Below are 15,701 nucleotides of genomic sequence, written 5' to 3'. Positions count from 1 at the left end.
CTCCACACAGCCGCCATACTTTGAGAATTGTGCTTTTCAGGAGGAAATGAGAAAGAAGGAGGTCTGACACTGTGTCTTTGTCATCCAAGTGACACCAGATTGTCTACTTTGACCCGTAGAAAGGTCATGGGAAATAAAAGTCAAACCAGGATCCATTGCTTGCCCAGCACAAACGAAGGAGGGGCGCAGGGACGACCTGCAGTGGCGTCAGGGGCACTGGCCTCCCGTGTGTGGGAAAACTCCTCTAATGACCGGGTTGAGGACAGCAGGAACCCATCGAGGTGGGGACTCCGTGGGCACTTTCACTAGGAAGTATCTAGCACACACGACACCCCCTAATACCCAATACTGCCTCCTCACTCCTTTCTACTTGATTCATTTACATGTACTTATTTATTCTTCATATAACTGAACATCTTTACCCTTCTCCCCATTCCCCCTGGCCGAGGGTCTGGCAACCACCATCCTATTCTCTGGTTCTGTGAAATTGTTCTTTTCTTTTTTGATTCTACATATAAAGATTCCATATAATAGTTGTCTTTTGGCAGGATTTCCTTCTTTTTATGGCTGAATAATATACCATTATGTACATATACCACCTTTTCTTTATTCATTCATCCATCAAAGGACATTTAGGTGTTTCCATACTGTGGCTATTGTGAATAATGCTGCAATAAACATGGGTGTTCAGTCATCTCTTCAAAAATCTAAGACACACACAGTGACTATAGTTAATAATATAATATTTATACTTGAAATTGCTGAGAGTAGATCTGAAGCATTCTCACTACACACACAAAAAGAATTAACTATTAGGTGATGAATGTCTTAATTATCCTGATCTTGGTAACCTTTTCACAATTCACACATAAGCCTCCATTGCTTGGCTTCTCCTGGGGTCTCACTGTGCTTGGGGGACTCCTGAACTTTCCCAATTAAACTTCTCTTTTTCTTGTGTTAATCTGTCTTATGTCAACTTGATTATTAGATCAGTTGAAGAAAGTAGAAGGTTAGAGGAATTATTCTTCCCCAACAATACTAAAAATGAATGTGCAAACTGAAACTACAACACAATCTTAATAGTCAGTAGAAAAAATTATGATTATCTCCTGACTTCCCTGGTGGCGCAGTGGTTGAGAGTCCGCCTGCCGATGCAGGAGACACGGGTTCGTGCCCCGGGCCGGGAAGATCCCACATGCTGCAGAGCGGCTGGGCCCGTGAGCCATGGCTGCTGAGCCTGCGCATCCGGAGCCTGTGCTCTGCAACGGGAGAGGCCACAACAGTGAGAGGCCCACGTACCGCAAAAAAAAATTAAGAACACTTTTGCTGTGATTATAAATATACAGATAAATAAAAACTAGTAAACTACCATTGACTTAGCACACTGTAATTTAAGATGTTGAGAATTAAAGTGTTTTATTTCCTTGTGAGAAACTTATCAGGAGTAGTGTGAGCAGTGGCTGCCTCCTTCTCATAACTGATGACAGGACATCTGCATCTTTTCTATGCTTTGTAAATTGTCATCCTCCTTACTAAGTTGGTATCAGCCTCCCACATTTGATCCTTTGGACTTCCAATGTCATGAAATTCCCCCAGAGTTCTGTAAGTGTGAACTTTCTGACCAGTGTCACCTTGTCTGGAGCTTCTTCATTCTTTTCTTCACACACTTTCCTCTTTCCTGCATCTCTGGGAGATACGGGCTGTGAGCCTGAGAGGAACAGAGGCCATGGAGAGAGGGGATCCCTTGACTGGTTCAAGATCACACATGGGAAAATGGAGGGAGAAGGGTCTGGATTTACCTGCATTTTATCCACATGAGGCGCCTCACCGGTGCAGGTTGGCTCCATTTGAAGGAGAAAGGTCCTGGATCAGCAAGTCCCTGGAACAGCAGATGGGAAACATTCCTAACAGTATTAATATGGTGTACCTGATCAAAGCTGGCTTCTGTTTCCCGGCAGAAACTCGGGACCGTGGGGATCAAGGACCAGATTGACCAGGGAGTTGGGAGGAGTTTGTTCTCCTTGGGCTGGGAACCCAGGGGATCGGGGTAAGGTTTGAGGCCACACCCACTGGACTCTGGATCTCAGGAAGGGAGAGGATGAGACGCTGAGACCAGGACCCACACCAGGGCCTGCAGTGCAGGTGAGCCCTTTCCCTCTATCAGGTGCAGAGTCAGAGAACAGCTGGCTCTGGGTTCCTCGCATATTCCTGTGTCCCTCCTCTAGAGAAGTCTCAGCTGCAGGACAGCTGCGCCTGTCCCTGTGCAGGAGAGGGCCCCAGCACCCACCTGGGTGCAAAGTCCATAAGGGGACCAGAGGCGTTTGGCAGTGGGTGGGGGAGTGCGGGAGAGGTTGTCTCCCTGGCGCTTTCCCCTCCCTTGAGTTCACGACAGGTTTCCTTCCCTCCAAGTCCTCCTGGGACACTTGCACCTGGAAGTCAGGCAAGGGTCAGCCAAGGTCCAGTGTGGAGGAGAACTCTACTCAATATTCTTTCATAACCTATATGGGAAAAGAATCTGAAGAAGAATGGATGTATGTATGTGTGTAATTGAATCACTTTGCTGTACACCTGAAACTAGCACAACATTGTAAGTCAACCATACTCCAATATAAAATAAAAATTAAATTACTGAAAAAGATGAACTGCATAGTAATAAATTATGTCCCAATAAAGAGTTTATACTTTTTAAATAAGACACTTCACATTACTTTTAAAAAATTTTTTATCTATCTATTTATTTATTTATAGTTTTGGAAAACATAACAACTTTCGGTAAAAATGTGTTATTTATGTCACAGGTTGGTATTGTTATGCATAATTGAATTGATAAATGAGTTTTAAATATTTTCCCATTGTAACTAGATGACAAATATTGATAAATATAACCCAGATACTCAAAAGCTCTTTAGGATCATCGATATATTTTTAAAATATAAAGGCATCTTGAGACTGAAAATTTGAGAACAGTGGATCTAGGATGAAAATTTACCAATAATGAAAGCAGTGGTTTTTCCCTACTGGTGAGAAAAGTGAAGTTTCTTTCCCCCTTATACTGTTATTTAATCCTGCACACACCATCCAAACACACGTGTTATGGTCTGTGTGGTGAGGGTGAGCACAGGGTGGTACAGCCACACTCTCTCTACTGCTTCTCCACTGGCTATCATAGTTTACACAGCTAAGTCAGTCAGACATGCAAATATTTGTGGGTTTTTTTTCTTTTTCACTGTAAAAGCCCTGTCTCCTTATATTTTTTTTCATTTTTCTTTTGGCATATTTTCCTAGAAGAATTTTTCCAGTTTTTTTGAGGTATAGTTGACCTATAACACTGTATTCCTTTTCCAGTGTACAACATAATGATGTGACATGTATACATTGTGAAATGATCACCACAAGAAGTTTAGTTATCATACATCACATCACATAAATGTGTTTTTTTCTCATGATGAGAATTTTAAAGATCTGCTCTCTTAGCAATTTTCATACACAGCACACAATGTTTTTAACTTTTGTCACTGTGCTATATGACAGACACATTCCATCCCCTTGACTTATTTATTTTGTGCCTGGAAGTTTGTACCTTTTAACCACTTTATGTCTTTCCCCATAGGTCTTTCTTTACTTATTTCACTTAGCACAATGCCGTCACGGTCCATCCATGTTACCGAAAGTGGCAGGACTTCTTTCTTTTTTATGGATTTATGGCTGAATAATATTCATATATATAAAAATATATACATTCATATTTTCTCCGTCATCCATTGATGGACCCTTAGATTGCTTACATGTCTTGCTACTGTAAACAATGCTTCAGTGAAACTGTGGCTGCAGATTTTTTTTTGATACCGATTTCATTTCACTCATATATGTACCCAGAAGTGGAATAGCTGGATTCTATGGTAGTTGTATATTTAATTTTTTGAGGAACCTCCGTACTGTTTTCCACAGTGGCTGCATCAACTTACATTCCCAGCAACAGTTTCAAGGGCTCCCTTTTCTCCATGTCCTCATCAACACTTGTTATCTCTTGTCTTTATAGCAGCCATTCTAAATGTTCCGAGGTGATATCTCCTTGTGGAGTTTTTTCTCTTTTTTTAAATTTTTATTGAAGTATAGTTGATTTACAATGTTGTGTTAGTTTCAGGTGTACAGCAAAGTGATTCAGTTATACATATACATATGTCCATTCTTTTTCAGATTCTTTTCCCATATAGGTCATTACAGAGTATTGAGTAGAGTTCCCTGTGTTATTCAGTAGGTTCTTATTAGTTATCTTTTTTATATATAGTAGTGTGTATATGTCAATCTCAAACTTCTAATTTATCCCTCCCTATCCCTTTCCTCCTTGGCAACCATAAGTTTATTTTCTACATCTATAACTCTATTTCTGTTTTTAAAATAAGTTCATTTGTACCCTTTTTTTTAGATTCCACATATAAGTGATATCCTATGATACTGGTCTTTCTCTGTGTGACTTACTTCACTCAGTATGACAATCTCTAGGTCTATCCATGTTGCTGCAAATGGCATTATTTCATTCTTTTTTATGGCTGAGTAATATTCCATTGTGTATATGTACCACATCTTCTTTATCCATTCCTTTATCGATGGATATTTAGGTTGCCTCCAGGTCCTGGCTATTGTAAATAGTGTTGCAATGAACACTGGGGTACATGTGTCTTTTCGAATTATGGTTTTCTGTGGATATATGTCCAGGAGTGGGCTTGCTGGATCATATGGTAGCTCTATTTTGAGTTTTTAAGAAACTTTTATGCTGTTCTCCGTAGTGGCTATGCCAATTTACATTCCCACCAACAGTGTAAGAGGGTTCCCTTTTTTCCACATCCTCTCCAGCATTTATCATTTGTAGATTTTTTTGATGATGGCCATTCTGACTGGTGTGAGGTGATACCTCATTGTAGTTTTGATTTGCATTTCTCCAGTAATTAGTGATGCTGAACATCTTTTCATGTGCTTTTTGGCCATCTGTATGTCTTCTTTGGAGAAATGTCTATTTAGGTCTTCTGCCCATTTTTTGATTCAGTGATTTGTTTTTTTGATATTGAGCTGCATGAGCTCTTTGTATATTTTGGAGATTAATCCCTTATTGGTTTCTTCATTTGCAAATATTTTCTCCTATTCTGTGGGTTGTCTTTTCATTTTGTTTATGGTTTCCTTTGCTGTGCAGAAGCTTTTAAGTTTAATTAGGTCTCATTTCTTTATTTTTGCTCTTATTTTCATTACTTCATGAGGTGCATCAAAAAGATCTTGCTGTTATTTATGTCAGAGGGTGTTCTACCTGTTTTCCTCTAAGAGCTTTATAGTATCCAGCCTTACATTTAGTTCTTTAATCCATTCTGAATTTATTTTTGTGTATGGTATTAGGGAGTGTTCTAATTTCATTCTTTTACATGGAGCTGTCCAGTTTTCCCAGCACCACTTACTGAAGAGACTGTCTTTTCTCCATTGTGTTGCTATACTCTTGCCTCCTTAGTCATAGTTTAGGTGACCATTGGCACATGGGTTTATCTCAGGACTTTCTGTCTTGTTCCATGGTTCTACATTTCTGATTTTGTGCCAGTACCATACTGTCTTGATTACTGTACCTTTGTGTATAGTCTGAAGTCAGGGAGCCTGATTCCTCCAGCTCCGTTTTTCTTTCTCAGGGCTGCTTTGGTGATTCGGGGTCTTTTGAGTTTCTATACAAATTGTAAGATATTTTGTTCTAAATCTGTGAAAAATGCCATTGGTAATTTGATAGAGATTGCATTAAATCTGTAGGTTCCTTTGGGTAGTATAGTCGTTTTCACAATATGGATTCTTCCAATCCAAGAACATGGTATATCTCTCTATCTGTTTGATTTCTTTCATCAGTATCTTATAGTTTTCTGAGTACAGGTCTTTTGCCTCCTTAGGTAGATTTATTCCTAGGTATTTTATTATTTTTGTTGTGATGGTAAATGGGATTGTTTCCTTCATTTCTCTTTCTGATCTTTTGTTGTTAGTGTATAGGAATGCAACAGGTCTCTGTGCATTAATTTTGTATCCTGCAACCTTACCAAATTCATTGATTAGCTCTAGTAGTTTTCTGGGAGCATCTTTAGGATTCTCTATGTATAGTATCATGTCACCTGCAAACAGTGACAGTTTTACTTCTTCTTTTCCAATTTGTATTCCTTTTATTTCCTTTTCTTCTCTGATTGCTGTGGCTAGGACTTCCAAAACTATGTTGAATAATAGTGGTGAGAGTGGACATCCTTGTCTTGTTCCTGATCTTAGAGGAAATGCTTTCAGTTTTTCAGCATTGAGAATGATGTTTGCTGTGGGTTTCTCGCATATGGCCTTTATTATGTTGAGGTAGGTTCCCTCTATGCCCACTTTCTGGAGAGTTTTTACCATAAATGGGTGTTGAATTTTGTCAAAAGCTTTTTCTGCATCTATTGAGATGATCGTATGGTTTTAATTCTTTAATTTGTTAATATGGTATATCACATTGATTGATTTGCATATATTGAAGAATCCTTGCATCCCTGGGATAAATCCCACTTGATCATGGTGTATGATCCTTTTAATGTGTTGTTGGATTCTGTTTGCTAGGATTCTATTTTGTTGAGGATTTCTGTGTTTATGTTCAACAGTGATGTTCATCTGTAATTTTCTTCTTTTCGTGATATCACCGGTTTTGGTATCAGGATGATGGTGCCTTGTAGAATGAACTTGGGAATGTTTCTTCCTCTGCAATTTTGTGGAATAGTTTCAGAAGGATAAGTATTAGCTCTTCTCTAAATGTTTGATAGAACTCACCTGTGAAGCCATATGGTCCTGGACTTTTATTTGTTGGAAGCTTTTTTATTATTATTATTTTTATGCTCTTATTTATTTATTTTTCGTATTGCACCAATATTTACTTTAAAAATGGTGCTAACCATTTTTTTAACATCTTTATTGGACTATAATTGCTTTACAATGGTGTGTTAGTTTCTGCTTTATAACAAAGTGAATCAGTTATACATATATATATGTTCCCATAGCTCTTCCCTCTTGCGTCTCCCTCCCTCCCACCCTCCCTGTTGGAAGTTTTTAATCACAGTTTCAATTTCATTACTCGTGATTGATCTGTTCACATTTTCTATTTATTCCTGGTTCAGTCTTGGAAGGTTGTACCTGTCTAAGAATTTGTCCATTTCTTCCAGGTTGTCCATTTTATTAGCATGTAGTTGCTTGTAGTCGTTTCTTATGATCCTTTGTATTTCTGTGGTGTCAGTTGCAATTTCTCCTTTTCTATTTCTAATTTTATTGATTTGAGTCCTCTCCCTTTTTTTCTTGATGAGTTTGGCTAAAGGTTTATGAATTTTATTTATCTTCTCAAAGAACCAACTTTGAATTTGATTGATCTTTGCTATTGTTTTCTTTGTTTCTATTTCATTTATTTCTGCTCTGATCTTTATGATTTCTTTACTTCTACTAACTTTTGGGTTTTGTTTGTTCTTCTTTCTCTAGTTGCTTTAGGTGTAAGGTTAGGTTGTTCATTTGAGATGTTTCTTGCTTCTTAAGGTAGGAGTGTATTGCTATAAACTTCCCTCTTAGAACTGCTTTTGCTGCATCCCATAGGTTTTAGGTTATGTTTTCATTGTCATTGCGGTATTTTTTTAATTTCTTCAGTGAGCTCTTAGTTATTTAGCAGCATGTTGTTTAGCCTCCATGTGTTTGTGTGTTTTTACAGTTTTTTTTCCTGTAATTGATTTCTAATCTCATAGTGTTGTGATCAGAAAAGATGCTTGATATGAGTTCAATTTTCTTAAACTTACCGAGGCTTGATTTGTGACCCAGGATGTGATCTATCCTGGAGAATGTTCCGTGTGCACTTGAGAAGAAAGTGTATTCTGCTGTTTTCTGATGGAAAGTTCTATAAATATCAATTAAGTCTATCTGGTCTAATGTGTCATTTAAGGCTTGCGTTTCCTTATTTATTTTCTGTCTGGATGATCTGTCCATTGGTGTAAGTGGGATGTTAAAATCCTCCAGTGTTATTGTGTTACTGTGAGTTTCCCTTTTTATGGCTGTTAGCATTTGCCTTATGTATTGAGGTGCTCCTATGTTGGATGCATAAATATTTACAATTGTTATATCTGCTTCTTGGATAGATCCCTTGATCATTGTGTTGTTTCCTTCTTTGTCTCTTGTAACAGTCTTAATTTTAAAGTCTATTTTGTCTGATATGAGTATTGCTACTCCAGCTTTCTTTTGATTTCCATTTGCATCGAGTATCTTTACCATCCCCTCACTTTCAGTGGGTATGTATCCCTAGGTTTGAAGTGGGTCTCTTGTAGACGGCATATATATAGGTCCTGTTTTTGTATCCATTCAGCCAGTCTGTGTCTTCTGGTTGGAGCATTTAATCCATTTACATTTAAGGTAATTATTGATATGTATGTTCCTATTACCATTTTCTTAACTGTTTTGTGTTTCTTTTTGTAGGTCTTTTTTTTTTCTCTTGTGTTTCCTGCCTAGAAATGTTCCTTTAGCATTTGTTGTAAAGGTGGTTTTGTGGTGCTGAATTCTCTTATCTTTTGCTTGTCTGTAAAGCTTTTGATTTCTCCGTGGAATCTGAATGAGATCCTTGCTAGGTAGAGTAATATTGATTGTACGTTTTTCCCTATCATTTCTTTAAATATATCTTACCACTCCCTTCTTGCCTACAGAGTTTCTTTTGAAAAATCAGATGATAACCTTATGGGGATTCCCTCTGTTATTTGTTGCTTTTCCCTTGCTTCTTTTTTTTTTGGCGGTACGCGGACCTCTCACTGTTGTGGCCTCTCCCATTGCGGAGCACAGGCTCCGGACGCGCAGGCTCAGCAGCCATGGCTCACGGGCCTAGCAGCTCCGTGGCATGTGGGATCGTCCCAGACCGAGGCATGAACCCGTGTCCCCTGCATCGGCAGGCGGACTCTCAACCACTGCGCCACCAGGGAAGCCCAATGCACACCTTTTTTATATGATCCAGCAATCTCACTCCTTGGTATCTACCCAAATGTGTTGAAAACTTATGTCCATATCAAATGTGCACACAGATGCTTATAGCAGCAAACCAAGGAAGCAACCAAGATGTCCTTCAGTAGATGAATGAATAAATAAACTCTGGTATATTCAGACGATGGAATATTATCAAAACATGAAAAGACATGGAGGAAACTTACATGCTTATTACTAACTGAGAAGCCAATCCGAAAAGGCTACATACCAGATGATTCCATTTATATAATATTTTAGAAAAAGCAAAGCTCTGGGGAAAGCAAAAAGATCAGTGGTTGCCAGGGTTGCAGGAATGGAAGGATAAATAGCAGAGTAAAGAGGATTTTTAGGGCAGTAAAACTACTCTGTAGGACACTACAACTAAATATTTGCCAAAACTCATAGAATATACAACTCCAAGAGTGAACCTCAGTGTAAACTATGAAATTTGGGTGATAATGATGTCTCAGTGTATGTTCAAGAATTATAACAAATGTAGTCCTGTGGTGGAGATGCCAATAGAGTGGCTGTGCACGTATAGGGGCAGCAGTTAGATGGGAACTCTCGGTACTTCCTGTGCAGCTTTACTATGAATCTACAACTGCTCTGAAAAATAAAGTCTACTTTTAAAACTATAACTGTAATCCTTCTAGCTCTAAAATTTGATTATTCTAAATATTTTTAAGGGAGAAAAAAAATCCGTGTTCATTGATTTTTAAAATCAGTTTTAAAATCCTATTTGTTTTGAGGCTCCAAACCAAATAAAACATTTTTTTAAATCCACATCTATTCTTTAAAAGTATTAAATATTTTTTATAATTTTAAAATGACACATATCTTTAATAGATAGATCAGAGCACAATGATTTAGTCAACTGACATTTACATAACAGCAGGGTTTTGGTTTGTTTTTTGTGTTTTTAAAAAAATTAATTTAATTAATTAATTATTATTTTTTTAGATGTTGGGGGTAGGAGTTAATTAATTTATTTATTTTTGCTGTGTTGCATCTTCGTTTCCGTGCGAGGGCTTTCTCTAGTTGCGGCAAGCGGGGGCCACTCTTCATCGTGGTGCGCGGGACTCTCACTATCGCGGTCTTTCTTGTGGGGGAGCACAGGCTCCAGACGCGCAGGCTCAGTAGTTGTGGCTCACGGACCTAGTTGCTCTGCGGCATGTGGGATCCTCCCAGACCAGGGCTCGAACCCGTGTCCCCTGCATTAGCAGGCAGATTCTCAACCACTGCGCCATCAGGGAAGCCCTAATTTATTTTTTTAATACTGAACTGTAGAGTCCTGCTTACCAAACTAATTTTTATCCTCTGGTCTGATCTACCAACAGGTGGCCTAGGAGACCTGAGGCTCAGAATGTCTATCACAAGGGATGACTCCGATCTCTCTTATGCCCTCCCCACGCCCTTCCTGCCCTGGCTGAGACATATGGACCCACAAGGAGAACCATGAGGGCTGCTCATATCCAGGGTCATGGTCTGAATGAGCAGTGAGGGCCCTGCCAAGAACTCTCACTCCAGTAGCTCACTGACCACTGAGTATGTTCACCTTTGTGTGTATTAACCTACTGGGCGGCCACAGAAATAAGGATGGAAGAAAGAGATGCCCCAGACAGAATAAAGAACTTGCTTGAATGGTAACGTGTCAGATCACAGACAACTCAGTGCTTTCTTTTTTTTTTTCCATCAGTAACTGGAGTTTGCTGAGTTATAAACTGAGAAAGCTGAATAATACGTCATGGAGGGCAGCAGTCAGTTTACACTGAGGGTCTCTTTATTTCTGACCATTTCTTTACAAAATCCACCCAGGGAGAGCTCCAACATATGTGTCTCAAGCTCGAATCCACCTAAAGAAACTTAGATTCATATTTCTGACTCTATAGGACACATGTCCCCTAAAGGTCTATTACCTGTCAGAGTCAACTTTTCCCTCTGCAATCCTGCACCCTCCCTTAATCACTTTTTCTTTTCACATTTACGTTGAGCAGATATCTGAAACCCTGGGTCTGCTTTCCCTTTACGATTCAACTATGTCCTAGATTTCAATTTCCAAGTGCTCAGAAGAAAGCTTTTGACAGATGCACCCAAGTAGTTAGGGGTATTTCAGCGGTATACGATGGGCTGGGGATGAGAGAATGTGTTATCTCCACAGTGCAGACAGGGGCTGGAACTAATCCAAATGATCCTGGGACGTCCTAAGACTCGCAGAATCTCAAACAGTTCAGCCCGACACTGTGCAAGTCTCCCAGGTTGGAGGATTCTCTGAGAGCTGTAACTCTCCTGAGGGACAGGATACAGCTCTTGACTTAAACTGGGCAGCCCGGAGGTGTGTCGCAGCAGCTTCTCCATGACGGCCATGGAGATGAGGTTTCCCCGCAGGCTAAAGAACATGAGCTGGGAGCAGCGGCTCAGGGGCGGCAGGATGGTCTCGAGGTGAGAGTCCATGAGCCCACATTGCTCTAAATACAGTTCCTGGAGGGTGGCTGCAACTTTCTCCAACAGAGCCGGGAGGAGCTCAGGACTAGAGTAGGTCAGTGTGATGCCACTCAGATCCAGGCCCTTTAGCTGACTGATGTTCGGACACTGGGACAGATGGCTCAAGTCTGAATCCGAAAGGAGGCAGTGAGTTATTGCAAGGTTGTTCAAGGGGGTTGTCAGACACCTGGGGAGAAACAGAGCAATTATGTCTTAGAAACCGGGGTGGAAAGTGAACTTAAGGTGGGAGACAAGTGATCTGCCCAAGGCTAAGTTTGGTCTCACCATCTGATAATGATCAATACCCAGAATGCGCTGTCTCATTTTATCCTGAGATCTTTCACCTTCTTTGTGTGACTGGATCAAGTCCACAGAACCCTGAAAGCCTTCTTTCCTAATCTGCTAAAAGGGTACAACATACTCCACTTTCTTTTGAGGATGAATGAAGATAATGGAATGCACTAGAACATGCTCAGAGGAGAGCCTGACACCGTGTGTCCATCAAGAGTGGGCATCACTGAATTTTAATAGTACGTGACATACCTAAAACTCTTCCTACTCAGGCTTCCTTCAGCCCATGCGTGGGCCACAGGCACCCATACCTCAGGCCAGGTGAGGCTTCTGGGTGACATGCATAGTGGGCCAGCGTGGGCAAGATCTCACGACATCAGCTGGGGTTGCCGGTCTACAGGGCCTTAGTTACATCCCTGCATCATCTGCAAACCATCTTCCAATATTTATTATCCCTTGGGCTCCTGCTCTATTACCATCATCTCCAGAATCATGCATTTTCCATATATTAAGTACCTTATCTGGAGCAAAAAACAACCTTTTACAGACAGGGAATCTGAGACAGGCTCAATGTGGTCACAAAACTGATGAGCACAGAGCTTCCATTTAGAAATGTTCAGGCCTGATGGAGTTTTCATTCTTTAAGGCCCCCTGTTTTCCTAAGTCATCTAAACAAAGATATCTCTTCCTAACGAAGAAATCACATACTCACACCCACTAGATCCTAGCCTCTAGTCTATATCTTCCTAGCATGGCGTCCCTTTCCAGAGCCCCTATCCCAGTTTGGGTCCCTACCTTGATTTGTATGGTTATGTGATACCACACTTCAGGATAGAGCAGCAAAGCGGACAGTGTGTTTCACATTCTAGTGTTGTGTTCATCATTACCTGGTCAGTGGTGCACACTCACCTGAGCATCTCATCCAGACAGCCTTCAAGGAAGGAGGGAGATTCCATGCAGAGATCCCGGAGGTGGTGCAGCCTGAGGAACTGAGAGGTAATTTGGACAACGTGCTGCTGTTCCTGCTCGTCAAGTGCAGAGACGTGGATGTGGGAGAGAAGGAGTCTCTGCACTTTATTCATCTGGCCCAGGAGAGGAGCAAACACGGCCAGGGTGGACAGATGCCAGCTGCAGTTCACTTGCACCTCCTGGATGCAGTCCAGTTGCACCATACTCAGGACCTTCATAATATTTTCCATGGGCATTGAAAGTATCTTCAGTTTCTTACAGCACAGGTGTATGGAAGCTTTCCTCTCCTCCACCCACCTGATGAGGTAGGTGAGGAATCTATCCACGGTCCTTTCTTTGAGGTGAAGTTCTATGAACACCACCACGGGAGCCAAGGACCGCTCTGCCCTTGACTTGTCCTCAGCCACTTGTGCCATCAGTGAGCTTGAACATCCATGGACCCTGTATCCAGACCACATTCTCCAGAAGTCCTGGCTGGTATTTCTTAAATCCAGTACCCGCAGCCTGCACCTCCTGTGGGGAAACAGCAGATTGGCAGCGATGGTTTAAGATCCACACATAATGAAACCACAGTCTCAGCATTTAGGCAGCACTCATTTCCCACCTGAGCTTTTAATTCTCATCCGTGACATCACCTGCTGCCTTGCCCTCTTCTTCCCTCTCCGTCTCACCTTCCTCCATCTTGTTTCCCCTTCCATCCTTCCTGGTTCTCCACTTCTAGTACCTTAAGCATCACTAGAAAGATGTGGGGACATGTTCCTTCAGGTGCCCTTTCATCTTAGGTACTCCTACATTTCTGGAAGGCATTTCCCAAAGTGAACTCAGCAATGGCCAAGGCCTCTGAGCCTCTTCATTTGGCATCATCAGAAGCCTCTAGTCCATCAACCGGCCATCCACTCTTATGACACCAGCTGCCTCTCAAGGATGTCTAGGACTCTACCAGGATACCTGGATCAGACTCACCTGGGGCGATCCTGCTGGGCAACTAGGACATCAATACCGTCCAACACTGCTTGTAAGGTCCCCCGGTGAGGCGTCTGCATCAGACCCCCCAGAGGCAGGCGGACAAAGGGCCAGGCTTGCACCATGGCCTTCAGGGCCTCACTGTGTCTCCCATAGAAGGCCAAAATGAACAGTGGTGGGAAGAGCTCGGTGGGCAGATACTCCAAAATGGAGATGACCGAGGTCTTATCCCTCAGCAGGCTCATTCCCGCCAGGCCCAGGAGTCTGGGTGGGTTCCAGACACTCATTCTGACTCTGCTCCAAAAGGAATCCTGTGGAAACTTGCAGGGAACAAGGCATCTTTCTCAGTCAAGCATGAGCACCCCTTGATCTGTCTTCTCACCCTGCAGAGGAACAAACTCATAGCCAAATCACTGCTCCCACAGTAGTGGAAAAGTCTCTGTTTAGCAGAATTCTACTCTAGTCTCTGTGGGCACAAATCCATAACGCTGCCTCTACAGGAACCAGAGCAAGCCTCCTTCCAAGGAGGTAGAAAACCAACGACTTGTCCATTCATTTCCATTCACTACTTCGTTTAATTGTATTGCACTGGGAAGTGGGTACCACGAGCCTGAAGGCTGACCCTAATCTTTTTGGTGAAAACTTTTAGAAAATCGCTTAGGTCCCTAAAACTATGGGAATAAGAGCATCATGTGGCCCAACACAGCCTCCATCCACAACTCCCACTGTTAACTTGGGCTGGAAAAGATGAAGGACATACACCTAAAATGAATGCTCTTTTGTGTACAGACTAAATATTGTAAATGTCAAGAAATAAAATTCTAAACAGTTAGATGTTTTCATTAAAAGGAAAATCTTCTTGGTTAAGATAATTAAAAATGATATAAACCAAAGGACAAATCAAAATGTTGAGAGTGAGGCAAAACTACACTGAGAGGCAAAACCAAAGCATTAAATTTGTTCATCGGAAAAGAAATAACTAAAGATACCCCTCTCCCTGCCATCCTGAGCTACATGGCACAGTTCAAGACCAGCTGACCATACATAAGAGGAGAGTGTCCTTGACTGAGGTCTATAACTTACCAGCTCTGATGTGGTTGGCAGGGTGCTGAGTCCTAAGACCGGGTGGAGAACCCAGACAGTGACTCCAGAGGAAGAAGTTTCTGCATCTCTTCTTTGATGCCCGAGGCTTTTATAGGCCTTTCTAATCATGTCTTCCCCATTTCCAACTACTAACAACCAATCAGAAAGCGATGCCTGATTAGATTCCAGACTGTCCATCAGGTTAATCATGATTGGATCTTCCCCTACATCCTGATGAATTGATTGAATCTGATTTTCATTCAGGAGGGAATAAATGGGGGTAGGGGATTCAAGGACTCAATCATTGATTCACTGCACAAACATGGATTGAGTTTTCCTAATAGGGTCAGTTATAGCCATGGGTGTGGGAAGAGATTATTGGTTCCTGATATTGGACAGAAACAACAAAACTAGAAAGCATCATTGTTGGAGAATCTTTGCGCAGATCAAACTCATCAAGATGTCCAACAATTAAAACATTATAAAAATATGGTGATGTCATTCCCAAAGGAAACAACATAAACTTCTATCTGCATCAAGTTGTCACTTAGGTGTTATATAAGAAACATAGCAGATCGTGAGCCTATTCAGGGAGCAAGGGAAATGCAATGGGGGATATGCTTGGCACTCGGGGCTTAAGTCAGGGCTTCTCTGAAGCAGGTCAGGTCAAAATCACAATAAGAAGGAAGGGCGGGGACTGGGCGGTGTAGAGCTGGGCATTCCTAAAGGGACACAGTGAATGAATCACTGTGCATAGTATGGGTATATTCTTTTTCTCCTGGGAAAATGGAGACTAAAAGACTTTTCTCTGGGTGGAGTTTAGAAATTAAAAAGGGAACCAGTGTTTGTTTGAGGTGTTTCCTCCCAGAAAGATGGGATCAGCACAGCAAACTGGCATGAAA

At 41.4% G+C, this 15,701-nt stretch overlaps 1 protein-coding gene across 1 annotated transcript; it reads right to left on the bottom strand.

The window, feature by feature from the left end:
* Positions 1-11,121: 11,121 nt before the first annotated feature.
* Positions 11,122-14,003, bottom strand: LOC307198695 (PRAME family member 8-like; the record flags this gene model as incomplete). Its single annotated transcript, XM_079945796.1, has 3 exons — positions 11,122-11,680; positions 12,694-13,266; positions 13,717-14,003. 3 exons carry the CDS (start codon positions 14,001-14,003, stop codon positions 11,122-11,124), a joined length of 1,419 nt encoding a protein of 472 aa, XP_079801922.1.
* Positions 14,004-15,701: the final 1,698 nt, after the last annotated feature.

Source organism: Stenella coeruleoalba (assembly GCF_951394435.1).
Source record: "Stenella coeruleoalba genome assembly, chromosome: 1".
NCBI classification, from domain to species: Eukaryota; Metazoa; Chordata; class Mammalia; order Artiodactyla; family Delphinidae; genus Stenella; species Stenella coeruleoalba.
This window is presented reverse-complemented; position numbering and strand designations above follow the sequence as displayed.